The sequence below is a fragment of the Gavialis gangeticus genome, unplaced genomic scaffold (assembly GCF_001723915.1).
Source record: "Gavialis gangeticus isolate Ggan-Ray unplaced genomic scaffold, GavGan_comp1, whole genome shotgun sequence".
Lineage (NCBI taxonomy): Eukaryota > Metazoa > Chordata > Crocodylia > Gavialidae > Gavialis > Gavialis gangeticus.
The window spans coordinates 65,845,578-65,857,238 of NW_017729025.1; the positions used below are offsets into that span (position 1 = coordinate 65,845,578).

General features: G+C 42.3%; 1 protein-coding gene across 2 annotated transcripts in view; it reads right to left on the minus strand.

Annotated features, from left to right (window-relative positions):
* The window catches only part of SCFD1 (sec1 family domain containing 1), a 154,124-nt gene that overhangs the window by 47,572 nt on the left and 94,891 nt on the right, over positions 1-11,661 (minus strand). For both annotated transcript variants that reach the window (XM_019518925.1, XM_019518926.1), the window contains exons 16-18: positions 9,943-10,013; positions 1,745-1,824; positions 948-1,010 (exon numbers count right to left, since the gene is read on the minus strand). In XM_019518925.1, coding sequence (XP_019374470.1) covers positions 948-1,010; positions 1,745-1,824; positions 9,943-10,013 — 214 coding nt within the window. The remainder of the gene's footprint in view (positions 1-947; positions 1,011-1,744; positions 1,825-9,942; positions 10,014-11,661) is intronic.

Consider the following 11,661-nt stretch of genomic DNA (forward strand, 5'->3'; position numbering starts at 1 on the left):
ATCAGCTTTAGATAAAAGTGCCAAAAAGCCCTGCTGAAGCGCCCGATCTACGCAGTCGCTGCACAGCCAGGTCAAACTAACACTGTGCTTCTTCCAGTAAAGCACTTTTTTTTTCCATGTCTGCAAGCAGCCAAAGTTACAGCCACAGCTCTCTGTCTCTTCATTATGCAGCTTCTGCAATGATAATCAAATGCAAAACATTGAACAGCTATATTTAAAAGTAACATCTTGCTATGATTTTATCCTGGTGGTTATAGCACTGCATTGGGAAATGGGGGTTTGTGTCTTCTCAGGCTGAAGGAGGCCTAGACAGGAGTGGATCCACGATGCTGAAAAGGGGGATGTGGTAACAGCAGAAAGATCACTGAGTTCAAGTCTGATGGTTGAAACTGGAGCACTCAGTGATGAAAGCATGTGTGGCCACACAAATGCGCATCTCGCTCCCCCATGGGTCCATCCCTGGGCCCTCCCTGAGTTCATACCCTAAATAGCAGGCTATTCTGTAAAAGGTGGGCAGCACTGCCCCTGGCTATATTTGAGATTGAAGGCTATGATGGGGGTTGCTGGTATAAGAGAGATACTTCTCCACTAGAAGCTTTGGATCTTACGACAATAGGGCAGTTCCTGGGCAGGAATTGAGACCCATCCTGGACTTTATATTTCTTAATGGTGCATAAATCATTCATTGGCTATACTGGGGTTCCAAATACCTCACCCTGTTTACCTGGATCGGCCATAGAGACAAAATGCCTAATTTTTAGGTGCCACAAGGCCTATACAGAGGTAGCTATGAGACTGACTTGGAGCTAGCCCAAACTTCTTAATGACAGTGATGCATTTCACTCTGTGTCTGGCACAGCACCAAACACACTTAGGGTTTTTCCAAGTAAACTTAGAAACAATGAAATACTACAACTTTTGGTAAATTAATTAAAAAAAAAACTTGCCCCAGTGGTTTAGCTGTAGTGTTTCCATAGCTTGTTGGAGCTGAAGCCATCTTGGTATAAGCCCTGTGGAAGAAGTTAAAACCAAATGCTTTATTTGTTTATACTATTACATTACTACGTCTTAGCTCCCCATGAATGTGTTATTGTGGAATGTTACCTTCTGGTTATTTTAAGAATGGAAATAAATCTGCCTCCAAGAGTCCGTCATCAGGTAACTGAGCAAACTACAAACACATTTCTTTATATAAACCTGGACTAAAACCTACTTCTTCCCTTCCAAAATAGCCCAACATTTGCCAATCTTAAGTTTAGAATTAAGGTGAACTATAGTTAGGAAACTGAAAGGTATTAGGACTAATGCATCTGAAAATTAAGGATGAGAATGAACCAAACCATTTTCTGCTTTTATGACATTTAAGAAAATTTTCATCATGTAGGAAGTGGGGCTAATGGGACTCAAACAAGGATCGGAAACAAGGAGCTCTCAGCTTAAACTAGAGCCTGCTTCTGAAGCAGTGAGTTGCTTTGGTTTTTCTCTTTGTCTGGGGAAAAAAAATTAAGTACATTGTTAACAGTGAAGTTTCACCGAATTCTGACACATTACAGCTTGGCTTAAAAATATTCAGATGTAATTGAGAAATCAGTAACAGCAAAATGTATTGTCATAAACTATGGGTCAAGGGTCACAATTTGAAACACTGGAAATTATGCATATTTTCCTGATACTCTGGTTACATTCTATAAATCTTTCTATTCTATGCCAATTATGCACTACTTTGAGAGAAGTATTAACTTACTTCCATTGTTTTATGTAGTTCAAGGGAGCAAGATTACACCCTGCATCTGTCAATGCCTTTTTATACTGCTCCAAATCAATCTGAAATCACAAAAAAGAGTTACAGTGGGTTTCAGCTATTCTAAATCAACCAGTCCAAAGACACTTGGTATGTAGTTATTTTCTTCTTCTATGCATGTCAACTAAGGAATATAAATGTAAGCTAAATTAGTACAGAAAAGACCATTAAGAATTTAAATTGATTTCAGGAGTTGCAGAAATCATGAAAGAGAAGAACTTTTATTTCTGGGCTCCAACATGACATTTAGCTTGGCTTTTTAATAAAGTCTGTGCAGAGGGTATAGCCATTTACTGGGGAATTCTATATAATTGCAAGATTTAAAAAAGTGCTATCAATGGACTAATTATTTATTTTTAGTTGCTATGCTTCATTACGTACTAATCAGCTAACTAGGCTTGGCATCATTTGTACTACAGCATTAAAATGTATTTAGCTTTTGTTTTTTCCAAGGGAGACGGCCTAACCTTTTCTTTTCCTTTCTTATTTTTGATGCAGATTTAGTTCTAATGAAATTCTAGATAAAACAGGCTTGCAGATAAGTGTCCTCTATTTAGTCAACAACAGGACAATGATAGCAGTGGTAGTGCATATCTTCTGACATCAGATATACATGCATTGATTCTAAGGCAGCCACCTTTTGATTCTCTGATTTACTGTAACCAGGAATTCACATTAAGGATTTTGTTTTGTACACGTTCAACCCTACTGGATGCATTTTCAGCCTGAATAAAATGCTGCTTTTCAACATAAAGGACATATTGCCAGCATGTGGTTACACAACAGTTAAAATGTCTTTGCTTCAGAAGCACAAGTTTGAGCTGTAAGAGTAAGTGGACTAAACAGTACATGGGTACCTGGTTTGGAGGAACGGGGGGAGGAAGTAAGCCAGGGAAGGGTAAAAAACTGTCACTTATATCAGCCCCTTATGTGTCACTGACTGTAGAAACTGGTGTGCCTTAACTAACTAGAACTGATGGCTTCGGTCAGTGGTGTGAAACTTATGCCAGCCACTGAGCCAGATCCCAAAATAAAATTTCCAAAGGTCAAACTTCCTGAAACCCCAAGAAATCCAAATACACTTGATTTCATTCCAACCATGAAACCACACATTTGTCTCCCTTCAAATCAGATCTCTCTGGTACAAATGATGCTTTCTTCCTCCAATGTAATGTCTCGTGTTTTACTGTATGCCCTGAAAGATGGCATGAGAAATTATCACAAACTATGTATGGACTAGAGGTATAATTTAGAACAGGGGTGCTCAACCTTTTTACCCTGTGGGCTGGATGGGTGGTTTGAAGGAAGAATTTTAAGAAAGGTCTGCAATGCAGCATGAGAATAACACAAGACTGTTTCTTTAGTATCTTCAGTCCAATGAGGCAATATGCACCAACAGTAGTGGCTACAAACAGCCCATAAGCTTTCTTTTCTGCAATAAAATATTTAACTAGCAGATTCATGTAGCCACAGACCAGTTAGCCTCTCTCTCCTCCTTCCCAAAATTTCTTAGTGGTGTTGAAGACAGTCCTTATGGATAGAGACCTACTTCAATCAACAGAAGTGGGATGCATGACAGCTTGTTCAATCTTCCAGGTTCCCCCTCACCTCCCTCTCCCCCCACATTGCTGATTGGCTGAGAAGCACCAGTGGCCCTGCTGTTTGCTTCTGACAGGCTGGGAGACAAAAATGGTACCATATTTAAAACTGTGGTTTTCTCCTCCCTGCTGATCAGGAGCGAGAGGCAGGGGGGAAGGTTACCTGCAAGAATAAAGGAGCTGCTGCACAGAGCACTTCTGCTGTGACTTTGGTAGGTCCCTACTGATTAACCAGCAAGGCTGTGGGTGCAGGTGAATGTCTAGTGTACTGCAATATATGTGTACATGATACATCCCTGGCAAGGAACTCTGCACCCACTCTGGCTGCAGCCCTTTGCACTGTCCTGCTGGTAATGCAGACCAGAGGCAGGATACCCCTAGCAGCCTCTCTCCCACTCCCCCCTGCTGTGCAGCAGCCACCACACTGTTAACCTTTTTACAGCCAAAATAAGGCTTGTACAGTCCTGATCTATACAGTAACAGCTATGAGAGGGTTAATGTAGCAGAGGGTGGGAGCCTGCAGCCCTTGGGTGAGTCCATGCTGCTACAGGTAAGACTTGGCCCATCTCTCCCACCTCCTGTTCTGTTCTGCTAAGCACAAAGCTCTTCCCCCACTCCCTCACCCATTCCCCTTTTTCTGTCCAAGACATAAAAACAACTAGCTACACCTGTGGGATACTGGGTTACTCCTTGGTTTGGTATTAGGAGTGCTTTGTTTGAAGTGGTGTCCGCTTTGCCAAGTTTCCCCTTCCTTTTATTACACCTGTATCTGTGACAAAAATGGGCACAGGAAAATGTCCTAAACATCATATTCTGGTCAAATTCTTGTATTGGGCCATTGATTCTCAACTGGGGCCTCTGAAATTCAGAAAAGTTATGGATAGGTGCCTTGACCCGAAAAAGGCTGAGAACCACTGTACTAAGGCTTTTTGCACCTTATTACTGTTTGTTACTTTTCTTCTCTGAATACCTTATGCCTCTAATTGAAGTGCCAAAATTGACAGGATATAGTCAGTTTAAAGCTGCTTCAGAAGCTTTGAAATTGTGGGCTCCTGATCAGTTTAATCAATTATGAAGTTAAATGAAGCACATTTTACAAATTAGAAAGCACAGCCAAATAGTTCCATTGAACTTCAGCATTATGCAGATAACTACAATTTGTTACAGTGCAATCAATGGAAAAACACAGGGGCTTGTATTGTGCTATTTACTTAAACAATGATGTACTTATTATACAAGTGGAGTACACTATATGTGTCATTTGCATATTTGTTGAGTGAAGGAACTACTTTAAATCATACTGATATCCTCCTGTAGTCCTAAGAAACTTAAAGTATCTATTATGAAAGCTAATTTTAGTTTACAAATATTCTGAAGAAGTCTTTGCTGTTATTGCAGATATCTTTTTTATTAAATCAAGTGCCAAATAGGACAGCAGAGATTCCATTACTGAGGCAGAAAACATCTCAAATAGCAGGAGCTTATTGTTAGGAACAAGAAGCAATCTCTTCATCCTTACTTCAAATTACTTACTGAAAACACTAGAGAGATGAAGATTACCAAACACAAAAAGTAGCCATTTAAGTGAAAAGTGAAAATAACCACAGGGTAATGCAGAAGTATTATTTTTACTGAATTAATTCTTGTAAAATCTTATTTTATAGTAACTATTAACAAAAGAAAAAAAACCCCACCATTGTGTCAAATTCATCTCAACAACTTATTTTGTTCGGATCTTTATTCTACTTTTCTGCGTGTGAATTTATCAGCTCTCTCTCACTATCTTAGTCTTTAGAACCAACCAATATATTGTAATAGATTCTAACACTTGGATTTTTCCCCTCATGTATATTCTGTTCCCATATGAAAACAAAGCTAGATTTAGACATATATATGAGATACTGTAACAGCAAAACATGAAGACAAACTTGCTAAAAATGTATACCGCCATTGAGAGGAGACAAAGTTCTCTCAAGTACATATTTACAGTGAAAAGTAAAAAACTCAAAATTCCAAAGCAAGATAATATAAAACATCACAAAACTTTTCACATGAAAAAATCCTCTTGCCACTGATGTATTTTCTAAAAGGGTGGCTTGTTTACTGAGATCTACAGAAACCCAAATTTCCAAAATTATTTTCAAATATTTTGATTTAAATTAGGTGAGATACTCTTCTTCATCCTCTCCTTTACACCACACAGAGAGGCAGAACTTCATGGAGAACGTACAAGTCCTGTATCTGGTTACAGGGAAGATTTCCTGGGAGAGGTACTGAAGACAAATCTAGAGAAGTCCAGGCCAGGGGTTGGCAACATTGTTGGGCAGAGTGCCAAAAATACCTGCAACCACTACTCAGATGTTGATATGCCAGGGACGGATGGTAGGGGAACCGATCCTTGTTGTAGCAGCGCAGTTCAGGCCCCTTCACTGCCATCTACCTGGAGATGCTCTGAGGACCCCAGTATAGCTGCTTGCAGCTTCCTGGCTACCTACCACAGTCAGCCTGGGCAGGCCCCTGCCACAGATCCTGGGCTGCTCAAAGCAGGCAGCACAGAGGCTGCAAAGACACCGCACTGGGGTCTGTGGAGCACTAGCTTGGCTTGCTGCTGGCAGTGAGTGCATGTGCACCTCTGGGTGGATGGCAGGGGAGCTATGAGTGGCCCGATCCTTGTTGTGGCAGCCTCTTCCCACCGTCCGCCCTGAGGTGCACATGCCAACCAAAATGCCTTTGAATGTCACGCTCTGGCATGCATACTGGGGGTTGCTGACCCCTGGTCCAGGCCTTTCTCTTCATTATACCTACAAAGGTTTCTGGTATAGAAGGTAATGAAGTATGCAGCACTGCCCAGATTTCAGGTAGCACAGTAGCCTACAGAGCAATCCAGAAGGGCTGATGTAATTCAAAGTGGTTTCCAAGTCTGTCTATGTTATTTTGGGGTCCTCTCCAGCCCCAGATGGAGCTCAGGATTAGAGAGGCAAAAAGATAGCTTAAAGTTACCATATTCCTATCTGTCCTTTCCTGGGCCATTATTTTTGTGCTGAGCATCTTAGGCACAGCCAAAGACGGTGGGCAAAACACGGCTCGTGGGCTATGTCCAGCCCACCAGGCCATTCTATCTGGCCAGCATGGTCCCTAAAATTGAGAAAATTAAGACTTATTTGCTCCTGCTTGCCTGTCAAATATGACAGGGGCCAGGGGCAGTAGGACCCACGGGAAGCTGGCAGGACTCAGCAGCCAGGCCTGCCTGGCCCTGCCCCCCCCCCCGGAAGCCTCTACCTAGCAGAGTCTTCTGGCTTGAGACCATTGGGCTGTTCCTGCCTCCCTGCACTGAAGGGAATTCAAGTAAGAGTTGGGGGAAGGGGGAGGGAGTACAGGAGGGCTGTGGGGATTGCCCCCCTTCTTGGGGCTGGGCCGGGCCGGGCTAGCTCCTGCTGAGGCCTGTGGTCTGTCCATGCAGCCGGGAGCCATGTGGTGCAGAAGCAGCTGGCAGGCAGGAAGGGAAACGGTGAAAGTGACCACAAGCAGGGGAGGGGCTGGGGGAGTGGCAGTAAGCAGGTGCGCAGAGTGCAATGACAACTGGGCGGGAGCACTGGGCCCGTGCTGGTGTCCCAGGGCCAGCACCAGTAGGACCCAGAGTGGGGTGGCACAATCCTACCCCCACACAACCAGATCGGGGCTGAGCCACACCCCTTTCCCTCTGCACGGTTGGATTGGGGGCCAGGCTGCACCCCCCCTCGCCACAAGGCCAGGCCACATCCCTCCCCTTGGGCAGCTGGTTCAGGGCTGGCCATACCCCCTTCTTCCCTCTACCCCACACAGGGCTGAGCCATGCTCCTTTCCCTCTGCCCAGCCAGATTGGGGCTGGGCCACACTCCTTCCCACTGTGTGGCTGGATCGGGGTTGGGCCAGGCCCCCTTCCCCTGAGCAGCTGGATCAGGGTTGGGCTGCCCCCTTTCACCCTCTGCACAACCAGATGGGGTTGTGCAGATCAAGGTTCAAGGTTCTTATTCTGATAAAGATTAATTTCTAGTGAAATGCACAAGACATTTTTGCCTGAGTTACTAAGAAATTAGAACCTTCTTCTCAGTGAGTAGTATTTCTGGATAGGCAGGAACAGAATGAAAAAGAGGCAATGCCCTGAAATGAGCAAGGTAGCTAAATAAAAGAAATGTACCAAAACATTTCAAATTTGATTTAAAAATTTCAAATAATGATCCTCCTATGTGAAGTATATCCACACTCATCTTCACACTATGTGGCTACAACTTTTGAGTGCTGCTCTGGCAACTTTTGAGTGCTGGTCTGGCAACAGCAACTAATTTTGTAAAACACAGTAGTAGTGACAGCAAGCCGCAGCAGCAGTAATAATGGTAGTTTATTTATTATATTATTTTAGCAAAAGCAGTAAAACTGACAATAAAATTATATATAGTAATGAAATGTACAGATTTTTCTATGAGTATGTAATAAGACTGCACATTATATGAGTTCTTACAAAACTGAAACAGGACATAGTATATGATGACACACAAAAAAAGATAAAATGAAGCAATGTACAATAAAGAACGTAAACTAAAAACATGGGAATTCCATTTTTTGCCCCTTATTCTTTGTGCAAGTAACACAAATATTCCTAAGGAATATAGGATAGGTTGCAAGTTGTTAGACAAATTATTTTTTCTTCCTTAGCCCAGTCTTTTCCACAAAAAGTGATTTAAGCCATCCATCTCAGTTTTCCAACCAGAACATATCTTGTCTGAATATGGGGTCCAAAACCACTGCTTATGATGACTGTAGATCTGAGTGAATCCCAATTTAGTAATAGTCTCTCATTGTAGTTTTACACTGCATATAGATAGTTTTCTAGGGCTGTACTCAGAAATCACATTTATCCCAGGATTAACTGTTTATCCCAGGACAAAATGCAACTATACAGTTGTTTATTAGGGCTGTGTGAAGCTTCGGTCCCTGATTTGATTCAGCCCAATTCAGTGGCCAAATCTTCGAATCAAATCAGAGAACCTTTTATTCTCTCCGAATCGAACTGGAACCCTCCAAATTGATTCTGAGAGATTCAGACATAGAGACAGCTTTAAATGTTTTTTCTATATACCTCTAGGTAGCAGGGGCTCATGGGTGCTGTGATACTGGGGTGCATAAACAGGAACACGGGGGGCTCCCCAGTGCGCTCAGCAGCAGACCTGGAAGTGGACCAGAAACACTTCTGGTCCAGTTCCAGGTCTCCTGAGGAGTGCACAGGGGGTGCCGCCCCACGGCTTGCCAGCTCAGCAACTGGTGCCTCCTGGGTCTGGGGGGGGCACCTGGGGAACCCCTGCAGCCGACTGCTGAGCTGGGGAGGTGCGGGGGGACCTCTGTGAGCTCTGGTCCACTTCTGGGTTACCCGCCGAGCACGTGAAGGGCCCTCCTGCACTCCTGTGGGATGCTCCATATGCCCCAGCACTGCAGTGATCATGAGCTGCACCTGGTGTCTCAACGTATGTAGAAAAATCTTATAAAGCTGTGTCTATGTCCGAATTGCTGATTCTCTGAATCAACATCGACTCTTCAGATTCGGATTCATTTGAATTGAATCAGGGACAGTGACCCGAATCAACGAATTGAATCACTGTCTCTGATTTGGGCTGAATCCGAATTGAATAGGGCCTGCTTCGCACACCTCTAATGTTCACGTCCATTGTCCTCAGACAAATCTTAAGTTTCCCAGATAAAAGAGAGTAACTGTTTATCCCAGAATATTAGAAGGGTGATGTACGTATATACCAATACCCAAATATTTTTGTTCCAGGACAAACATAGGCACACAACTTACCCTGTGACAAATGTTCCTAGGCTAGGACAAGAGTGCTTAAATAATCTCAAAAAAATCTCACTGCCTGCATATCTGACTGCATGCTGGAATCTTTAATTCTTAAAATGTATGTCTTGCTTAAAACAGAGGTAACAGTGACTATCAGCATATTTCCCAAGCCATTTGTCTAGAGGAGCATATAAATGTTACTTAACCATCTAAAAAGGTTTATTTGGAAAAGGAGAGGCTTCTAAAATACACTTCTCAGGGTATCTGATAGGGGTACAAGTTGTATTTTTCAGTCCACTAATTTAGAGTTCTTGACTGAGCTAAAGTACTCATATTAACCAGTCCTATTTCAGAAACCATGAGCTCACCCGTGGTAGAATTTAGTAGAGCTAAAAGCAGCCTTAAAAAGTAATTAGAAGTTTTTTCTATTTTAGATCAAACCATAGAGTCAGCACCCCACAGTTCCGCTCCATGTAATAAAATGAACTTTAACATAGAGACTCACAGACCTTTAGTGCTCATCTTTTTGTAAAAGTATAAAATTTCAGCTATAAAACCAGAACAAATTGTAAGCAGATTCAATTTTATAAGACTTCAGTGAGCTTTTGTTTAAAAAAAACGAAAACTATCTGGCACTGGCATTCATTCAATCCTTTACGGAATACTGACTTAGAATAAAACTTTGCCAACAATTATGCTTTATAGAAGTATAAAAGACATACCTCTGAAGGTGCCAGAGTTGAACTTATGTAATAAATAAGAAACAACCGCATCTTGTCTTCTGGAGTTCCCGCTATAGAGAGGAAAAATGGGTTTGTATCTTAAATAAGTGTACAGACTATACAACTTTGTAGTTCACTATATTGTGTTACATATACTGTACATTGAACATTTAGATCAGTGGTGCCTACAATCCCCAAAGTGATAAATAACTAAAAATCCACCTAATTAAAAAGAAAAAGAAAACCTTGCTAGTTACAGTAATTGGTTTGGTCCATACCAGTACTTCCAGGAGTAAAAGATAAGCATCAATCAACCACAGTAGCTTTACGGCTTATTCTAATTAGCAGCATGCACGCATATAAGTAGATTTGCATCCTACATTAAACAGAATGTTATGGTAAAGAAACAGTATGAGAGTAAAAGAACTACAGTGTGTTATAAAAATACCTTTACTTTTTAAGATATCCAATTTGGCTACGTTGACCTAAATTTGACTGAAATGTAATAGTTACCCTCATAAGCTGAAAAGATTTGTGTCAGGCTTGGGTGAGAAAAAAATTCCTTACATCTCCCAGATAAGGTTCTCTGGATAAATGTTACATCTCCCACACACCTATATATAGCTTTTCACATCCTGCTGACCCAACTGTTACACCATCCGGATTCCACCTACTATTCCATAAACCCTTCTAACCCACTGGTTACTCTGTTCATGTCCTGTCTTGTCTATGAACAAAAATGTAAGCACTCTATAACTAAAAGGAAGCCTTTGTAGACATAGGAATGTATGAGATAAATATATTTTAAGAGAGATACTTGGAGATGGAACTGAAATCAAAGAGGAGTGTTTAAAAAAATAAGGATGGCAATAGAATATTATGAAAAGTGTGCAATACTCAATATAAAGAAGTGTGTTACAAGGTGGTAAAGGTCTTTCCTGACATTAAAGTAGATGTTTTAAAGCTGGGAAGCACGGGAGAGAGATTTGAGTTACAATGCCAATGATGGATTATTTATTCTAAAAGTAAGTTCCACAAAGAATGGAAACTGTATCTGAAATAAAGCAATTACTTATTTAAGTCATCTGATATAGAATCATAGAAAATTAGGGTTGGAAGGGACCTCAGGAGGTCATCTAATCCAACGCCCTGCTAAAAGCAGGGCCATCTACAACTATATCATCCCAGCCAAGGTTTTGTCTAGTGGGGTCTTAAAAACCTCCAAGGGTGGAGATTCTAACATCTCTCTGGGTAACTTGTTCCAGTTCTTTACTATCCTCAAGGTGAACAAGTTCTTTCTAATATCTAACCCAAACTTCCCTTGGTGGAACTTGAGACCATTGCTCCTTGTTTTGTCATCTGCCAGCACTGAGAACAGTCTAACTCCATCCTCTTTGGAACCACCCCGCAGGTAGTTGAAGGCCACTATTAAATCTAGGGGTGCACCAAAAAAGATCTTGCGGACTGATACCAATAGCCAATTTTTAAGGAGGCATACTGGCCGATACTGAACCCATTTCTGATACAGCTGTATGTAGCTGGTAAGTCTGCTGTGGTGGAAGGGGAGGGAGGAGGGAAGGGGCGTGGGGGGGCAGATCAATGCCCCCCGTGGTAAGGGAGCGAATGGGGCTGAGGCAGTTGCTGCCCAGCCAGGATGGGGTGGGGTGTGGGACGAAGCTGCGGCTCCTGCTGCTGCATGCAGCCCGGGAGGGCACACGG